Source organism: Cnephaeus nilssonii, assembly GCF_951640355.1.
Source record: "Cnephaeus nilssonii genome assembly, chromosome: 17".
NCBI classification, from domain to species: domain Eukaryota; kingdom Metazoa; phylum Chordata; class Mammalia; order Chiroptera; family Vespertilionidae; genus Cnephaeus; species Cnephaeus nilssonii.
In genome coordinates this window covers 53,820,443-53,841,084 of record NC_137088.1, presented here as the reverse complement: position 1 = coordinate 53,841,084, position 20,642 = coordinate 53,820,443, and the positions used below count along the sequence as shown (strand labels likewise).

Sequence of the window (20,642 nt, the reverse complement as noted above, 5' to 3'; positions counted from 1 at the left end):
GGTGTGCCCTGCACATGTGGACATGAGGATTTAGTATGGACTCTGCTTTAAAATTACTTTCAACAGAGATGTTGATTTTCTTTTCTTTCTCTCTCTTTCTCTTAGCCCTAAAGTTGTGGGACAGTTGGCTAAACAGATGATCGGGTATAACCTGACAACGAAACAAACTCCAAAAGAAGGTGTGAAAGTTAATAAGGTAATATGAATGCTTCTGGTCATTTTCTGTGTGTGTGTGTGTGTGTGTGTGTGTTAAAAAAAGATAGCCATATTTCAGTTTTGGCAGAATCTAATGCACTTTGGCAATGCGCCATTTTATTTTTAAACCTCATGTAATCTGTTTAGTATGTAGTATGACTTTGAGGAGAAAGAAAAAGTGTGTGTAATAGCAGTGTTCTTTATTAGGCTCAGCATGTAGTGAAAGTGGGCCTGGGCCCTGTGCAGCCGACAGGCCACGCCCCAGCCCGGAGCGCAGGGCGAGCGGCCCCCTCCTAGTGCTGAGTCAGGGCCTCGCATGTCGGGAGGAACTGTCTGCTCTGTGGGCACAGCTCGCAGGTGGCGATTCCCAACCCTGTGCATGCTTGGGGAAACTGAGGCAGCGCATGCTGGTTTTACTTTTCAGAGAGAGTTGAGTGGAAAATTTTTGATGTGACCAACAAGAAAATCACCAGCTCGTGGTTCTTGTGCCACGAGAGAGTTTCCTCCCAAGGGGCCTTGGAGCTGGAGGAAGGCTGGGCGCTGAGATCCTGAACTCTCCCTCGGACATAGCCTTGCTGATGCTCAGATGCGCTCACAGAGTGGGTCCGCCCTTCTCCCCTTCCACCGCCTCTCCCTTAGGTGCCGGAACTGGTTCACATGCAAGTGCATTGTTTTTTGCTTGTTTTGTTCAGCCTGGCACATTACGTTTATCTCCTTTTAAATCTGACTATGAGCCTTTACAAACTGTGTACCTTCTTCAGCATTTGTCCACAGAGGGCATGATTAGTATTTTTGTTTTAAAAATTTGTAGTTCTTTATGGCTAGAAGGGTTTTTACATTAGAGTTTGTGGTTCTTTTAAAAAGCATATAAAAATACACAAAGAAGAGTCACACTGTATAGATGAGCTTAAAATGAGTTTGTAGAAAGGTTCCTAAAATACCGGTGGTAAGTTCACTCTTGTAATTTGAATCATTGCCAGGAAACTACTAGATTGATCAATTTTTTTAGTAGTTTTTTGTTTCCCCTGATTGCAAAAGTGACTAACTTATGTAAAAATTCCAGTAGTACAGAAATAATAAAAATTGGAAGTGGAAGTTCCTTGTATTGTCACCACCCAGAAATAATTGTATACATTATTTCAGTCTTTCTCCTCTGTAAAGTGTGTCTTACCACTTTTCTGTAACAATAACATTTCATATGCTCTAAGGAACATGCGTTTTCTTTTTACTTACAGAACCTTGGACATCAGTCAGAATCCCAGAGTATTTTAGGTTTCTGTTTCTTTGAGAAGTTATTTCAACACATTCATACCTCTGTGCCCATGGGGTGTTTTTCTAAAGCTGTGCCTTTGGGTTAGCGGGCTGTTCCCGGGGGAGTTAGTGCTGGGAGCTGAGATGCTGTGGTCGGCGCTGTGGGGCCAACACGGAGCACGCGCTCATCTTACCTGACCGCGGTGTGTTGCCGGGAGCCTGTGTACTGGCACTCCTCCGGCCACAGTCCGAGCAGCAAACCAAAACCAGCTCAGCATCCAATCAGGGTCAAGCATGCTTCAAAGCTTTCTGCACTGGGGACAGCACAGAAAGGCTGCACTGGTGGTGTGCCTGGTGTCAGTCACAGATGGAGCTTTTCTGAAATGTATCTACTAGTAACTGAGCTGCTCCTGGGAGGAGTGTTCAAGCTCCATTTCCGTTCTCTCTGTTACAGTTCCTAAAATATTCTGTCATCCCGGGTTATAAGATGGCAGAATAATGTACAGAATTGGCCTTTATATAAAATTTCTTGATTTATCTGTTGATAATCATTGTCACTTTCCTGTGGAAGTTCCCAAAGACCAAGCAGGAGCTTGTGAGCCAGCGGGGGTCTTCACACACAGATCTGATGGAATCCAGAGCACACCTGCCAACACTTTAGAGGAATAAGATAGGACTCGTGAAGGACAGGTACCCTAAAGTTGTGAAGTTGTGTTGCCTCTAAGAATAGCTCCTGAAAGTCACTAAATCTGTTCATAGACGAGCTCTGTGTTAGGAAGTGAACTTTTAATCAAATGGTCCTCCGTAATCCCAGCACCATATGCCAAGAAGCATTATATATATATATGCCTAACCAACCATTATGACTGAATGACCAGTTGCTATGTCACACATTGACCACCAGGGAGCAGACACTCAACGCTGGAGCTGCCCCCTGGTGGTCAATGTGCTCCCATGGCCAGCCAACCTCCAGCAGTCCCTCCCCCCAACCCACCGGCCCCAATTGCGGGCCAGGCCAAGGGATCCCATCCATGCACGAATTCGTGCACCGGGACTCTTGTATACTCATAAGCTACCATTTATCACAAGAGAATCGGGATGAAGCCCCTGCTTAGGTATTTTATTTTTAACTGGTCATAAATTCAATAAAAATTTGAAAAAGAATTCTATATCCATTACATTGTAGCTTTTTAGATCACCAGAAACGGGATGGGGCAAGAGTAGGTTTACAGTTGTAAGTATGGGGAACAGTTTAAAAATCTTGATTATTTATTAATTGTTGTATTATTTTCCATACAAACTGCTGTTCACCTACTTTTGCCCCATCCTGTATTTGTCGCATTTCAGGTAACTTAGAACTTAGTGTGTTTGTGGCATCTGGGTAGCTAGAAACTAATGCTACTTAACCTGCAACTTCCTTTGTGCAACATATTATTTACGTACTTTTAGGAAAAGCAATGCAAGTACTTTTATTATTTCCACTCCTAATACTGATTGCTTATGAAAGTTTTTATTTTCTTTTAAAAATCATCCAAGACATCTTTTACTGTTCTTTTCGTGACTGTAAGTTGATACAGCCTTTCTCTCCAGGGCAGTTTGAGAGTACTTACCAAAATTTTCCATACGAAGAATCTAATACCTAGCCATTTTCCTTTTAGGTACCCTATCTGCAAGGCACTCAAACAAATGAGCAAAGATATATGCACAAAAATATTCACCAAAGGAGCATTGTAGAAAAATTGAAGCCCTTGTAAATGTCTGTCACTAGGGATGTGGTTAAATACATATTGACATATAAGTACATAATCACAACGGCCTTGGAAAGATGTCTGAGTTGTAGAAAATTAAAAGCCAGAAGAAAGAAAGGCATTGGGGTGCACATAGTACATCTGCGTGTGCAGGGTCATTCCACGGCGGCAATACTTGCAGGTGCCCAGAAAAAGGGCTACAAAGGCAGCAGTGGTTCCCCTGCTCCGGCTGCTGCGTGGCGTTGTTAAGGTTGCGCACAGCCCAGGACGCCCCGCTTGCCTGCTGCCCAGTCAGGTTAACTTAAATATGAACATCGGTAAAAATGGTGACCAGGTCCTCCCAGAGCAAGGGCGGCTCTTCGGAGTATCAGTTCCAGGCGGTCTCATGGCCACGCTGGCTGCTGGGGCCGGGGCGGATGTGTGCCGCTGCTTTCATTGTCTCGTGTAGTTCCTTCTGGTGTCATTTGCATTGATTTTGGACAAGCAAATACATTTGTCATTTAAAGAAAGTAAAAATTGAAATACAAATGCAGTGAACCAAGAGACGGAGTACACAAACCTAGGAAGCATCGAGCACACTGGGAAAAGAACCCTTTGCCAACCAGACTGGGTTTTGCCCCAGATCAATTTGGGAAAAAGCAGAGTGGTAACACGGATGTGCTGTTAGGGTCTCAATGACAATAGCAGCTGCTCGCCTGGAGTCTTCCTAAGTGTCAGGATTCTCAAGGAAGGAAAAAATAAGATTAAAGTGGGAAGGCTCCTTGAGGCCAACCACTACCTGTCACTTGAGCACGTTGACAGGATCAGTTAGGAGGAGGGCTGAGCGTGGCGCACGCCCAGAGCAGAGCCAGCGCGTCCTGGAAGCGAAGGCGCCGGGTTCAGGGACCTATAAAGGAAGCTGTTTCACATGTGAGGCAAGTCTGTTAGATTTCCAAGTGGAAACTTGGAAATTCACCTGCCTTTCCTCCTGCCTGGCAGGTGATGGTCGCTGAAGCCTTGAACATTTCCAGGGAGACCTACTTTGCGATTCTGATGGACCGGTCCTGCAATGGCCCCGTGCTGGTGGGCAGCCCCCAGGGGGGCATGGACATCGAAGAGGTGGCAGCTTCAAGTCCAGAACTTATTTTTAAGGTATGTTCAGATTTCTGGCTATTCTGCGTTCATCGATGGTGGTTGTAGAAGCTGTTAAATATTTAATGTGGAGTCTGCGGCTGGTGGTGATACATCTCTCTCTGGGATTTAAGGCCTGAGGATGTCAAGAGCTTTTTCTCAATAGCCATCCAGTTGAAAGTTGGGTAGAAGGGAGATATCACTATGCAAGGTCTTTTTCTTTGCTTTCCTCGCCCTCCCTCCCTTCTTCCCTCCTTCCTGCCTTTCCTTCCTCCCTTGCTCCTTTCCCCCCAGCCTGTCCCAAGAATTAAACAGTGGAGCAGACTGTGATGTTTCCACTGCCTTCTTGTTCCCTTTGCCCACTTAACAGTATTATGAATAGAAAAGCTGCAAGGAGACCAGATGTAAGCTGGAGGTTGCCTGGGTGTCTTCCAACAGCATCAATGTCAAGCACACTCCTTCGAAAGCCCAGACTCTTTGTTTCTTTCAATCCTTTAAGTCTTTTTTCCTTTTATTGATATCAAGATTAGTTTATAGCCCTGGCTGGTATCACTCAGTGGGTAGATTGCCGAAGGGTCACAGGTTAATTCCCTGCCAAGGGCACGTACCTGGGTCGCAGGTTAAGTCCCCGGCCCAGGTCAGGGCGCGTGCAGGAGGCAGCCAAACGACGTGCCTCTCTCACATCGATCAGTTTCTAGCCGAAAATGTCCGAGGCAAAATCCCAGCCAGCCAGCAAGGTTCCCGATATCTCTAAGCTCTATGTTTAAACCAGTAAAATGAAAAGGGGGGTAATTGCCACCCAGAGAATTGTGAGAATTAAATGAGGTGATGTGTTCTCGGCCTACTTCAGCTGAAGTAAAAAAAAATCTAAGGCCTCCTGAACTATAATTCCAGGTTTTGAACAAGCATATACATTTGGTGTGATACCTTAAATTCTGGGTTCTTTGTATCAGGAAAATCACATTAAGATTTCTAGCATAAATACTCATTCTTTCCTTTAGAAAGAGATTTTGTTTTCCTTCAAAAAGTGGGACATTTATTTCTTGAACTTCTTTGTATAAAGCACTGATAGTTTGGTGATTGGTTTTAGAATATTTTTACCGATGTTCAGATTTAAGTTAACTGCCTTGGAAGTTAAATGGAGACTTTACAGGCTGGCTTACATGTAGGTCCCCCATTTTTCAAAAGTAGAGCTCGCCTGTGAAACCGTTTGTAAGCCGAAATGATGGAAAGTGAAGCAGAATTTACCTTAGGACGATGCACAAAGTAGACTGAGGAAGCCCAGGGCTCACAGACTCATTTCCCGGTGATGGAGGCTGGATGCGGGCATGGTCCCCGGGAAGGAGCTGGGCAGGGCTCTCGCTGCCCAGGATGCGCTGCCTCCATGACTGCAGCAAAGCAAGCACTGAGCACTATTTTCACCTTTAGCCATTTTTTGGGAAAGCAGAAATCCTCTTTAGATTTTTTTGGTTAATGAAAACATAAAAGGTAAGGAGCAAAGCAGACTTCTGAAAAGAGTGGGATACCTGTAATACCTAGTTGGTATGATTTAAAACAAGCCATTCCTGCCCTGACTGGTGTGGCTCCGTTGGTTGGGCATCATCGCATGCACTGAAAGGCCACTGGTTTGACCCCTCGTTAGGGCACGTGCCTGGGTTTCGGGCTCGATCCCTGGCAGGAGGCGTGCAGGAGGCAGCAGATCGATGTTGTGCTCTCACATGGATTTTTCTCTCTCTCTCCCTCTTCATTCCTCTCTCTCTAAAAATCAATAAAAATATTTTTAAAAACACACAAGTCATTCCATTTACTAAGAGCATATGTGAAATAATGTTCGTTTGTGAGCAGTGCCTAGTGTCTAGGAGAGAATGGCACGCGTAAAGCTGAAGCATTCGTCATTTTCATCATCGATACAGTGTTTACATCTTAAGCTAATGTTTTATCTGTGTGACAAGCTCTAACCTTAGCAGCAGCATTAGGCTGGAGAAACCTTACGCTGGAAGCCTTCCAAAAGACGGCATAAAAATTAACTGACTGAATATTTGTTAGTGCCATCTGTATAGTAATTAAAAGTGAACACGGGCATCCGATTGTCTTGTCAGCACGCCCCCTGAAGAAGTGCAGCTTTTGGAAAGGCTGTTTTATAGACGGTCTGCCAACTAAAACCTGCCACATAGGCAGCTGCAGGGGCCTCACTCAGAGACCTCTGGGACGGCGTCTCCCTTTCATCTCTCACTTGCAAATAAATGCGAAGCGCTGGTCTTTTGAGGTTGTCTTCTCACTTGACTGTCTGAATTTTGGTTATTTTATTCATCTTTTACCAGGAGCAAATCGACATCATGGAAGGGATAAAGGACAGCCAAGCTCAGCGGATGGCAGAAAACTTAGGCTTCCTGGGGCACTTGAAAAACCAGGTACCTGTGCGATTGGAGGCCACTGTGTCTGACTTGTTTCAGAAAACATTGGAGAACTTGCTTCTTTGTCTTCAATTACTCAGAAACAAGATACGTTATTATATTCTTTTTCCATTCAGTTGTTTATGATGAAGAAAATATTTCTCTGGTGTTCCAAAAGAGGATGTTTATGGTGTGTGTGTGTGTGTGTGTGTGTGTGTGTGTGTGTGTATGTATATATCTCGGCATGTGTGTAGGTGTGATGTTTGTGTGTGTGTGTATTGCCTGCAGACACATACACTTTGTTATGAATGTTAGTCTCTGTCTTTTTTATAGCTTGCAGCTCCAGGCCATGAATTATAATCGGCAGCACAGTGATTAGAAGCACAGGCTGTATACTCAGACAGATCGGAGTTTGAACCCTACACTGCTACCCAACACGTGAGCACATGTGTGATCCAGCCCATCTGAATGTCAGTGCATCAAGTGGGGATGAGGAAATTCTGAGAGGGTTATTGCAAGGACTGAGTACACTGATGTGTGCAGGTGCCAATTCAGCCCCCTGACAGGTCAGTTATTATTGCTACTACTAGCACACATAACTTGTCGGTATGCTTTCATAGCTACTAGCCATTTGAGATGAGTATGCATGGCATGAAGGTGATACTTCACTGAGAACAACTTAAAACATGCCAATTTAGTAATTATATCTCTAAACTTCAGAGACAGACAAATTGGCCTCAGAGGTGCTGAGGGAAAGTCTGTCTTGAGCATCACAGCCCTGCACTGCCCTTGGGGCAGCCTAACTGCTTGTCTGCATAGCCAGCTTCCTCGTCCCACAGCTAAGTCAGGAGGACTTAGTGGCTATTCTTAACTCCTTCATTACTAAGATCCTGTGTGTGTGTGTGTGTGTGTGTGTATGTTTGTGTATGTGTGCATGTGTGTTTTCCCCCTAGGGCTCCAGGATAATTACAGAACATTTTCTTTCATTTAGTTGGGTAGTATTCCTTTAAAAAAAACATGATATTGCACTTTTTTCTTATCTTTACTTTTTCTTTTGATTGATTCTATTTCTGGATATTCAATAGTGACAATAAGGCAAATCATAGAGAGTGAAGCAGAATAAAACTTTTAAGTATGTGTATGTTCCAAGACATCATTCAGAACCACCTGAAATCTGCCTGAATGGGAGTCCTACAACTAGAGAATTAAAGAAGAAAGCACATTGAGTCTGGTAGGAGGGAGCAGAGGCATGGAACAGGCTGGTCTGACACCCATGTGTTGTGTTTTTCTAATTTGGAGGGATATCTCGGCTGTTGAGGCCTCCTGTGAGGAGCAAGGGGTCCCAGGCCCATACCACACCCCCAGCCCAGGGTTTCAGAGCTGGAAAGAGAAGTTCCTTTAACTTTGGGCTACAAAAACCAACAGGGATTGTGGCTGAAGGACACAGAGGCTGCTGCAGACCCAGGCAGTTCCTCTTAAAGGGCTGGCACACAACCTCACATGGACTCATACCCTCTGAGCTCCAGCACTAGGGCAACGGCTTGGCAGGATCCAGGGACTTACGGGGAGGAACTGGATTGTCTGGCATCTGAACAAGAATTGGGGGATTGTTTCTCCCAGACAAAGGTGCTCACAGGTGTCATTGTTCCTATGCTGAGACCTCCTCCATCGCTGAGCTGACTGACAGCCATATCTGAGTTTCCATCAGCATGGCTCACACAGCTAGCTCCTCCCTGGAGATTCCCTGAGACACCGCCCCATCCAATTTGCAGCCCCACCCAAGCTGTTTGCAGCAGCTTTTCCATGTGAATGGCCTGTCCTAGCTCAGGCTTCAAACTTTTCTAAAATCTCACAAACAAGCAGTTGCTAGAGTCACTGTGCCCCATACCTATAAGAGGCCCAAGACATGGCACTAGCAGCAGCCTGCCTTGCTTCACAGCTTGGCCTCACCAACATAAATAGCAACCATCTGCAGATTGCTCTGTAGCTCCTGTCGGATGGCCCCTGGCAATGACTGACTTTGCACCTCCTGAGAGACCTCAGAGCCAGTGTAGTGGTGGACAGCTTCAGACCCTACCAGATTACAACTCTACACATGCACAAGTGACACACTCAAGGGGCAGACCCAGTGAGCACCAAAGCCCCACTGAAGCAAGTCCTGCTCCATAGGCTTGTTTTCTGCACAGCAGCTCTTCCACTAAAGTTTCAGCTCGTCCTCACCGCCAGTTAGCATGAGTTCAACTCCTCCCAGTGATGCCAAAAGCAATCAAGGCTCAACTACAAGACTGTGCACAGAGCCCACACAGGGGCCCACCTAGAATGCCCAGCTCAGATGACTGGGGAGACTGAGCCACTGGGCCTTACAGGACACCTATTATACAAAGCCACTCTTCCAATTCCAGGAGACATAGCAGCTCTACCTAATACATAGAAACACACAGGAATGCAGCCAAAATGCAGAGACAAACATGTCACAAATGAAAGAACAGAAGAAATCGCCAGAAAAAGAACTAAATGAAATGCAAGCAAGCAACTGATAAATAACAGAGTTCAAAACAGTGTTTATAAGGATGCTCAAATATCTTAATGAGAGCTTCAAGGGATTTAGTGAGAATTTCAAAGATATGAAAAAGGACCAGTCAGAAATTAATCATACACTAACTGAAATAAAGAATAATTTACAGAGATTCAACAGTAGAGTAGAAGATTCCAAGAATCAAATCAAGGATTTGGAATATGAGGGAGCAAAAAAACACCCAATCAGAAGAGCCAAAAGAAAAAAGAATAAAAAAAGAAGAAAATAGTGTAAGGAGCCTCTGGGATAATTTCAAGGGTACCAACATTCGCATTATGGGGGTGCCAGAAGGAGAAGAGAGAGAGCAAGTTATTGAAAACCTATTTGAAGAAATAATGACAGGAAACTTCCCCTACCTGGTGAAAGAAATAGACTTACAAGTTCAGGAAGCCCAGAGAGTCCCAAACAAGAGGAACCCAACAAATGTATTGGTGAGGATGCCCTGTTGGTGGGAATGCAGACTGGTGCAGCCACTGTGGAAGACAGTGTGGTCTTCCAAAAAAATAAAAATGGAGCTGCCATAAGACCCGGTGATTTCACTTCTGGGAATATATCTGAAGAAACCGGAGATATTGATTCAATGGGATCTATGTACATTGCAGTATTATTTCTAACTAGTGACCTGGCGGCGAAATCGCGTGGCCCTGCCCACCTGCGTGCGCCCCACCCACCCACCTGCCACCCCGCCTTGACACCCTAACCTCTCCACCCAGAGCTTGAGCGCGCCTGGCCCCACCCCTGACCCCTCTGGCCTGCTCTGGCCGCTTCAAGCCCCGCCCTCGGTCCCGTGAGTCACCTTGGGCTGGTCCCGCCTCCTCTGGGCACCTCCCCGCTTCTGCCCCATCTCTGGAGCAATGCGGCGGCTCCACCCCGTCAAGGCGCCCGGAGGAGAGCGTGGAAGCCTCCCGCCTGCTGAGGAGTTTCAAGTGCCGCTTCCTGGTGGCATGTGCACTGCGCTCCTTCCCCTGGCAGGTGGGCGGTGAGCATGCTGGGTGCGGGTAGTGAGTGGCGAAGGACTGGTGAGGGGGGCGCTACAGGCTCTCACCCCCACCCTCCCCACCACGGGATGGTCCCGCCTCCTCCGGACACCTCCCCGCTTTGGCCCCATCTCCGGAGCAATGTGGCGGTTCCACCCCGCCGTGCATGCGCACGCAGCCTCCTGCTGATCGGTCGTTACAGCGTGAGGGTGTCACGACCACAGGCTTTTTATAATACAGGATAGCCACAATTTGGAAGCAGCCCAAGTGCCCATCAGTAGGTGAGTGGATAAAAAAGCTGTGCTATATGTACACCATGGAATACTACTCAGCCATAAAAAAAGGAAATCTTACCTTTTGTGACATCATGGACGGACGTGGAGAGTATGATGAGATACCATGGATGGACCTGGAGAAATAAACCAGTGAAAGAAAGATAAAAACCTTATTTCATTTCTATGTGGAATTGAATGAACAAATAAACAATATAGAAACAGACTCATAGATACACAGAACAGACTGACAGCTGTTAGAGGGGGAGGGAGTTGGGGGGCTTGGTGAAAAAAGTTAAAGGATTAAGAAACAAAAACTACAACCTCATAGACACAGACAGCACTATGGTGGTTACCATAGAGGAAGGGGGGAGAGGAGAGGAATGGGAGAAGGTAGAGGAGGATAAAGGAGAGGTAAAAGGTGAAGGAAGGAGACTTGACTTTGGGTGATGAACACACAATACAATATACAGACATGTATTATAGAATTGTACATCTGAAATCTATATAACTTCAGTAACCAATGTCACCCAAGTAAATTGAATAAAATTTTTAAAAAGTTAGAGAGAGGAGAGTACTTATTTGAAGATGGGAAGAAAGGTTCCCTTGGAAAACAAATATTCAGGAGGCCAAAGGGGACAGGATCATCTGTGTCTAAACCTCAGGAGAAGGTACAGTCAGGATTCAGTGAGCAGTTAGAGGGGCTAATTGTCATTTCGAGGTGCCAAGATGCCAAGGTCGTGAAAGGGCGATGCTGGACGGCTCTCGGGTAAGGGCTACAGCCGTTGGCTCTCTCTTGGGAATGAGGCCATAATTGCATTATTTATTGATTGAGCGGCTCCTTGTCGGCAGGCTCACCGGAGCCGCTCTCGCATAGCCGCTGTGTCCCAGCTCCCCGCCCTCAGTAAGCGCCGTGTGCTCAGGGCCCTGGTTCTGTGCCCATTTCCTTGGCTGCTCTGTGGTGCCCTTAGCCATGTGCAGTCGCCTTTGCTGGCTCCTAAAGTGAACACAGCACTGCCATCTTCTCGCTGCTGTGTTGCTAGGAATGTGCTTCGCAGATGTATGAAGTGCCCAAGCAGCAGCTGTCGTATGCTTGGATCAGTGAAGTAGCACATCTCGGATGCTCCTTTGAAGAGATGCTTCGGGGGGGGGGGGGGTAGCAGCAGGCAGCTGTAAGGGCAGGAGGACAGATCTGGAGGGGCCAAATCTGCTGGCCACATAATCTCAAAGCTCAGGAGGTGAACATAACAGAGTTCTAGGGAAGACAATAACAGTATTGTGTACATCTTAAGATACCTCATCCCTCCCCAAAAGCATTATAAGAGAAAATTAAGTTATTTATAGCTGTTTAAGGTCTGAATCTTGTTTTCCCAATGCCCCAAACAACTTAGGTTTTAAGTAAGTTACCAATGAAAGGAAGATGAACATGCAACTTCTCAGGGGTCATTAGTAGCTAATTGTCATTATATTTCTTAATTACATTTTTAATTCACATTGTTTCTTATTTCATTGCTGACTACATGAAAGACTTTGCATCCTCACTTGCTCAGCAAAAGTGGAGGGAGCACCGAGCGGGTGCTGCCCACCCTGTGGGGCCTGGGCACAGAGAGGGTGAGTCCCCGCCACCGTCAGGCTCAGCGGGCCGTGGAGGCAGCACCTGAGAAGGGAAAGCACTTTAAATGATGATCAATTTCTGGTCCTTTGATAAAGAAATGGTAATCTTAGAGACCCTGCGGATTCAATAAGACTGAAAGTTACTTAAGTTTCATCTAGGAGGTGGTTTAGGCATTTGGAGGAGACACCTCAACTCATGGATGAACAGCATATAAAATGATTATCTATAAATTTAGTTATGTCTGTCCTGTGACTCCTGCCTGATGTCTCTAAAAGCTGATGTAAGTTTTAATAAAAATAAGTATCACCTTGCATAATCACCACCACGTATGTGTTCTGGTGAAAATCCACTTCAGCAAGAATGGGTTGAAAAGACCAAGCCATGGAAAGCTGAACGGGACCCAGAATTCACAAGTCCCTCACGTGTGTCTCAGTTATCATCTGTACTGCTAACTTCCGAAACACTGCCACCATGAATCGTCACCTCGTGCCTCTCGGATTGAAGCTGAGGAAATGACCCAGTGGGCCAGGTGAAAACCCACACGAACCCCAGGAGTGGTTTGTACTCCACTAGCTTTAGGGACCATGAGTGAATGCTCATGATATTCCTTTCTGGAATGCAAGAAAGGTAGTTACTTTTTTTTTAACCTGTCAAAACGTTTTTGAAGACACATATAAATCATCATAGTAGGAAGCATATGTCCTCAAGGATATTTGAATTTAGGCATTTTAACTTTCTAATTGTTTGTTGCAACCTTAACTTTCAGGTTGTTACCAGCAACCTTAAATTAACATTAATTGGTGGCCAAGGGAAAGAAGACACCTTCCCTGCGTAATGTGTGATGACCCGAGGTCGCGGGTGGCAGTCCCACCTGGCTGATGGTACAGTCCTCGGCAGAAGGGTTTCTCTGACTCGTGTTTAATTGTTTCTTTAAATTTGAACACATTTACAAAGCAGGGGAGCTAACCACAGTCCTGCCATTTCCTGTTTTACACCTGGGCAGACCGACCACCTGCCCAGCCCTTATAGTCAGTTTGTATTGCCTCGGAATAAGGCGTGTCTCCAAGCCTAGCTGGCGCTCCATGTCTGTCTTACAACACGATTTCATCATGCTTCCTCCCTATTCAAAACATGTTTATATTTCAAGAATATGCAATTTGTACGAGAATATACGATTACAATAGTGGAGGACCCCCGCCCCCATAAATGCTCTGTCAATGTCTAATTGCAATGGCATTAAGTGCAGAAAATCCAGGCTGCTTCTAACCTCGGTTGATAGGCGTAGGGAGCTTTGCAGCGACCCAGGTGCCCATTGATACACGAATGGATAAATAAAGTGTGATGTGCGTGTATGCAATGGAAGGTGGGTCAGCCTTGGAAAAGCAGATCATGACGTGCTGAGCATGGCTGAGCCTTGAGAACATCGGCCTGGCGTTGGGGGCTGGGTGAAAAGGTGAAGGATGAAGCAAAGGAAAAAACCTCATAGACACGGACAATAGCATGGTGGTCACCAGCGGGATAAAGGTGGGGGAGGTTGAAGATGGCAAAGGGGGGATAAATGGTGATGGGAGGAGACTTGACATGGGGTGGTGAACACACAATACAATGTTCAGATGATGTTTTCTGGACTTGTATACCTAAAACCTAAGTAATTTTATTAACCAATTCACCACAATACGATAAAATAAAAACAATAAACGCAAAAGAAATTAGCCAGTCACAAAAAGACAAATAGGTATGATTCTATTTACGTGCGTATATGAATAGTGAAATCCTAGTGACAGAAGGTGATTGGTGGTTGTCAGTCAGGGGGTGGGGAGAATGGGTAATTACACATCAGGTACGGACTTTCAGTTTTGCTGGATGGAACGTTCTGGAGCGTGGTTGCACAAAGATGTAAATATCCTTGACACTGTGGAACTGTACATGTACAAATGGCTGAGCCCATGAATTTTATGGCGTGTGTGTTTAAAAAAAGAGAAGGCTTTAAAGCAGCTGAGATAAGATCTTATACGTTTATGCACCCAGCAGTCATTTCTCTCCTGTAGTTTCTCTTCATTGTTAACCGCTGCTTACGCGATGCTCGCTGAGCGCCGACGGGCGGAGGCTGTGCCAGTGCGGGGCCTGCCGTGGGCGCAGGACAGGCAGCGTGCGTCCCCAGGACTCGCGTTCCCAGCACGCCGATGGCTTAGAAAAGCCGTAAAAGTACAAAACACAGCCAAGAGTGTGTTACTTACCAGCTTTTCAGTGTAACTCAAATAAAATCTAAAGTTTGGATTTTAAAAAAGTAAACACTAAATAAAGGAAATTTTAAAGAGTCTTTGAAAAAATAATGGAGGATTGTTTCAACACTCGAAGTGGGACCAGCCTTTGTACATTGACACAAAGTCGGACGCTACAAAAGAAAAGAGTGGCATCACTATCAAATTCCCATGTGGCAGAAATAACAAAAAGATGGGCGAAAGATAAAGGAGAAAAGTACTTGCAATTGATATGAGATGAGATAATTTCTTTCATGTAAAAACACCTTCATGTAAAGTAATAAGAAAAAAGAGTAAAATCTCAACAGAAAAAGTGGGCAGAATTCACAGAAAAGGAAATACAAATGTCTCCTAAGCTCATAGAATAATATCAAATTCCCTCCTTAATAAGAGAAATTTCAGTTAAAACTGCGTGTGGGAGACGCATTTCCCCGGCACACTGGGCGCTCCGAGAGCTGGTGGTTGTGGTTAGGACACTCGGAGGAGCTGGTTTGTGGGAGGGGAGTTAGTGGCAGCTTTTATCAAGAACAGTTTATGGTAGTCTTCTATTATTAAAATGCCCACATCCCTCTTTGTTCCAATTCCGACAAGTTTCCCTACAGGCGTTTAATCACACGTATGATGTACATGCAAATACAGGTGAGGAGGCATTTGAAGGAATGTCAAACTATTGGAAGCCAAGGAGCCATAAGTAAGGAGCCACGTTAAATGAGTTATGATATATCCACACAACAAGTATTATGCAGCCATTTCAGAGAATAAGATTGCTCTGTTTGTGTTGCTGATGATGGCTCTTTAAAATCTATTAAAGACAGAAGGTATAGACCCACATTTGTTTTTGCAAAAACGATGAGCGAGGAATGTGCATGCTGGCATGTGCATAGAATCTCCAGCGTAGCCCCCCACGGGTCAGGTGGCTGCGGAGCGGAGCTGGGTACTGTGTGGCCCGGAGTCCGGGGAGGCTCGAGGCAGACCTTGGTGTGCCAGGGGAATTTGTGTCATGTCTGTATTATCTTGCTCCCCAGAAATTAATATTAAAAAGTATTCAGTCTTCCTCTAGCCGGTTTGGCTCAGTGTATAGGGCGTCGGCCTGCAGACTGAAGGGTCCCCAGGTTTGATTCTGGATAAGGACATATGCCTGGGGCGTGCAGGGGGCAGCCGATCAATGATTCTCTCCCATCGTTGATGTTTTTCTCTCTCTCCTTCTCCCTTCCTCTCTGAAATCAATAAAAGCACATTTAAAAAAATATTCAGTCTTACTCATTATGTATGTTTGTTTATGTCCACTGAGTTTCAGGTTAGGATTTAAGGAGGTTTACAAATATACATAAAGTGAATAACACATCACACCTCCAGTTCTTCTGTTTAGTGGGACAAAGAAACCACTCTTGTCATTTACCCGGTGGGACTTTATTCGAGGAATTGGCTGCACAGATAGGGATGTCAGAGCTGAGACATTTCAGAGGGACAGAGGCGCTGTAGAGCTAAACAACAGCCATTGTTGCTACCTGCGTGCTCGGGGGCAGGAGGCGGGTGTCGCTGGACACTGGGGCACAGAATTGGAGCCCTGGTGGGCCCGTGTGGTGGGAGCTGAAGTCAGAGCAGGAGATGCTGCCCAGGGCAGAGAGAGGGGAAGAGATACCCCAGCTTTGTGCCCCCCCCCCCCCCCGCCCCACCTCCTGGCTCCCTCTGCTGCCTCCCATTGTTGGGCTGAGCCCAAGAGCCTTGGAAACTCAGCCTGCTAGAGCCATGTCCCCGATGTAACAGAGGAGAGGGGGGAAAGCCACATGCATTTCTGAGGACAAATGACGCAGGGCTGGAACCACCAGCAAAACTGCAGCAAAGGGGACGCCACGGCCAGGAATGAGACCGAGCCCAGAGGGACTGGTGGCTGCCACTCGCCTGGTCGCAGCCTTGCTGTGAGGCGCCCCAGGCTGTGCGCGTGCGGGCGTGAGCTGTCCAGGCGGGGTCATGCCCATTCCTGTGGTCCCCGAGCCCCGGTCACAGTGCCAGGGTGCCGACTCAGCAGTTCAGACATCCTGGTTGAAAAGCATGAAGGAGGGGGTGGACTTCAGGCAGAGTGAGGAACGTGAAGTCGGCACCACCTCTGGGAAACTGGACGTCCTGCTCTCTGGTGTCTGCCCCTGGGCACGCTGTTTTCAGCTCAACTGCGCTGCTCATTCACGGGCGGCTCAGGACTCCATCTCCCATTCTTGCAGCAGTTTGCATTAGACTCTCAGTAATTGTTCCACAGATTATAAGTTTGAATTGATGAATATAATAACTGTCTAATTCCAGCATAATTAGGAAAACGTAGTTATTATAAACTCTCAAAATCATGTTTACCTTTTACTTAAATGGAGCTTGTTTGTATTAATGATTGTAGCTCACACTGTGGCATAGCTCGGCTGATAGGAACGTGGCAATTTACAGAAAGATTACCAGCATTTTCAGGCCATCCTGGAAATACGTTGTTGTCTTGATAATGGACTTTTCTGGTGTCTGGAGGAACGTGGAGCAATTCCTTCTAATGAATAGCAGCGGAAATGAAAATACTATGCTTTTCTGTTTTCCCCTTCAGAAAACCTAACTGAAAATGAAGACAGAGCGTGTGATTTTCCAGGTTTCATTAGTCCAGCAGAATAAGCGTTCTTCTCCTGCTTTGGTGTAATTTCTTTTCACTTGATCACGTTTAGGCTGCGGATGAGATTAAGAAGCTGTATAACCTCTTCCTGAAGATCGATGCCACGCAGGTGGAAGTGAATCCCTTCGGTGAGACTCCGGAAGGACAAGGTAAAAATAAACAAACAAGAGAAAACAAACGAATGTAATTATTCCTCAGACTGTAAATTAAATTCTACAAAGGACTGTCGCAGCAGCTTTGCGTTAATTTTTCCCAGTGATTTAATTTCTGCCGTAGTTTCCAATGCTCCCATGAGGCAGTCGCACATTTCAGCACTTGAGTTCGTTCGCAGCCAAGTGCCACGCCTCAGAGGAGGCTGCTCTTTGTTTTATTGAGAAACACCCGTCCTCCGGCAGCCCTTGCTTCTGAGGCCCATCACTGTGGCCAGGAAGTGGGTGGGAACAGGAGCCACTGCACGGGGTGTAAAAACCGTACCTGCTGTAGGACCTGCGGGAAGCTTTGCAGTTGACCTCAGTCTGCATATAGTCAGTCACCTGTGCGCCCGCTGGGTTTGCACCGTCACGGTGCCCCCCCCCTCCGGTGCCCCGCCATCCGCTTCCCCCCGACGTGATTAGGAGCTTCTGCTTCCAGTGGGAGAAGGAGGCATTTCTGTGGGGAAGGTTTTTCTTACCCATCAGGCACTTGTGGAGTATAAACAACTGTTGCATCTCCGCACCCCCACCCCTGCACTTGTCCAACAAGTTCTTACTGATTCCCTAGCCAGAGCGCGGGTCTGTGCGTGTGCTTGGGGGTAGGGGTGGTTAGTGAGTAGGTGGGCAGCATAGTGACACCAGAAAGTGACTCCCATGAACCTGGTCTTTTTAGTACATTTCACCCCCAGTGTCCTGGGTGCTGCTGAGAATGCTGCGGACAGTCAGTAAATCGGTCTTTGCCACTGGGCTGGTAAATGAGGTGATCTGCTATGTGCAAATACAACCAAGTTGTAGACCAAGATGGACGGGGCGGTGTGTGTGTGTGTGTGTGTGTGTGTGTGTGTGTGTGTGTGTTTTCATGCTTTAATTCAGAGCTGTCTGCTGCAGGTACTACTCTGTCTGAACACAAGGTCAAAGGAGACAAAGTGAATTCCCCTTCCCATCTCCCTCCTTCCTGCACCCCTTGAATAGTGTCAAGGGGATGGCCGAATGTCAGAGACCTGACCTGTTTGCGTTTGCTCTGTGCCCTAGGCCAGAGAGGGGGTCATGAGGTCACTGGGCAGAAGCTCCCCAGTGGGCCTAGAACCTTGCCTTCCCCCCCAACCCCCGCCCTGCAAGGTGCTGTCCATACCCTGCGCCAGTGGTGTTTGGGAAGGGTGCTCAGTGGCTTTTACTTTGCAGAGGGACCTGGGTTCTGCCATGTCCTGACTGCAGATCTAGGCTGGGCCTCGTGGTTGTTTTTTCCCATCTTCTTTTTTTAATCCAAAAGGGTGACTTGTGTTTGTGTAAGCCTCCGCTGTCAGACACAAATCATGCCAGTTCCCGACAGTCATAACATTTCGTTCCTCTTCTCAGGAAGGGTAGAGATACATCTTCATCTTTTTTCTATTTTTTTTTTTAACATTTCAAATTAAGATAGGCAAAAAGCTCATGTTTAGGAAGTCATTGAAAATAATATATTTCATAGTTTACACAAATGACCACCATATAAAAATCTGTGGTAGGTCATTTATAAACAAACTACCTTATTCATAAATAATTTTTACATTTCATCTGGCTGTGAAATCATCAGTACATCATATAGTCCAGGGGTGGCGAATGTCCGGCCCACGGACCATACAATCATTTGGTCTGGCCCTGCCCCGGCATAGGGGTGAGTTAATGAAATGTTTGACAAAATAGAGCAGGCTAATTTTTAAGCAGGCTAATTTCGTATGGCCCACAAATATCCAATATCTGATGTTACAAATGTCCAAATGGCCTTTGGCAGAAAAAAAGTTCCCCGCCCCTGATTAAAGACAGTACGGGAAGGGAGAAAAAACTCTTTTGAAATCTTACGTCAAGCACTATGATAAACTTTTACTTACATTCTTTCTGGATTACTTGCCGCAACCCTGCAAAGTCAGAAATGTTTTCCTATTTTATGGAGGATTAAAAAATTCATGTGACTTCCCCATGAGTAATTAAACACTGGGATTCGAACCCATGTCTCAGTACACTGTGTCTGTGGATTTTGATGTGCCATACGGACTTATAGTGACTTGCCTTTTTTTCTTTTTCCCTCTTAAACTATTAAGTTGCTTTCATCTGACTGATCGAGAAGTAGTCCCAGTTTGGGACTATCAGTCAAAATTCACGCTGTATTGAGTGGCTGGTAATTAAGTCCACGAAATGAAAGAGAAGGAAGTTCAATATAAGCTCTTAAAGGTCATATATTGCTTTTCAAACCGGTATGCACAAGAAACCTGGTTATTTCATATTTTAAAAAAAATGGAAATTCAAGCCTTTGGGAAGAGGTCAGTCACAGCTGATTCTGGCAGGGACGGGCTGTGAGAACCTTTTCCTAGGGGGCATTTGTGAAACCTTGTGAAATCCGAAGGTTTCTTTTTAATTATTAAGAGAAAGAAACATTATTGAGCTTTTTTGAAGGACTCATCATAAAGTAAATTTTGTGTTTAGAGTTCATTGAAACATAAGTCTTACGTGCTATTTTAAGAGCAAAATTATCTTTAGCTATTTGTTCATTGTACCATAAAAGTCCAACTACTGAATTTAATCACAATTAAATGAGTGAGTTGGTTTATAACCCTAATGAGCAGTAGTCAAATTAAACCCAATTAGGAAACGGTGATTAATGACCAAATGTACAAATTGATCTTCATCATTGTCACAGTCCCCTAAAGCAGTCCTTTATTTAGGGGCTGTAAAAGCAATCATTTATATCTGAGCAATATTGATAATCTTAATATTTAATTTTTTCATTTAGATCAGTAATAGCAGAACATATAACCTTTCCCATTAAAACTTTAGTAATTACTCTTTTAATTTAGAAGTTTAAGGAGCTAGGCATCATACCAGGCGTTTTCACCTTTATCTTATTGGTCATAGAGCCTCTCTGTACGAGCGTTTCTTCAGGCTTCTGTTGCTCCATGAGGAACATTGTTTTAAGCCCAGCTGCGGGGTCACATATTTGCAGATGCTGCTGCTGGAATGAGAGCAGTGGCCTGGGTAACAGCTGTGCTGCTAGCTCACCTCTGGGGCATTTTTGAGGTCGAGAAAGAACAGCGGTCTAGGAGCGATTTTTCCCCCACGTGGTTTATAATCTGATTCAAAGACTATGATTTGGCACCGCTGATGGCAATGTAATTTGGTGACTATCGGGATGATAATGGTTATTAGAGATAGAAACCCCCATCTGCCTAGTTTTTTGGAAAAGTCCCTGGTGGGGAAGGGGCACGTATTTCACTCAGGTGACGGAAGTCTAAGGCGTGGGCTGGGGAGCCTCTGGCCCTGGGCCCTGCCTGCGCCTGAATCCCCTGCACTGTCAGCCGGGTGCTGGAGGGCAGTAAAGATGAGCCAGTTCTTATCACAGCTCCTCCAGCAACCATAGCAACCTTTCAGATGATTCT

General features: G+C 45.7%; 1 protein-coding gene across 1 annotated transcript in view; it reads left to right on the top strand.

Annotated features, from left to right (window-relative positions):
• Positions 1-20,642, top strand: part of SUCLG2 (succinate-CoA ligase GDP-forming subunit beta) — a 247,903-nt gene that overhangs the window by 129,435 nt on the left and 97,826 nt on the right. The window contains exons 4-7 of the mRNA XM_079795026.1: positions 106-196; positions 4,173-4,325; positions 6,626-6,715; positions 17,094-17,190. Coding sequence (XP_079651152.1) covers positions 106-196; positions 4,173-4,325; positions 6,626-6,715; positions 17,094-17,190 — 431 coding nt within the window. The remainder of the gene's footprint in view (positions 1-105; positions 197-4,172; positions 4,326-6,625; positions 6,716-17,093; positions 17,191-20,642) is intronic.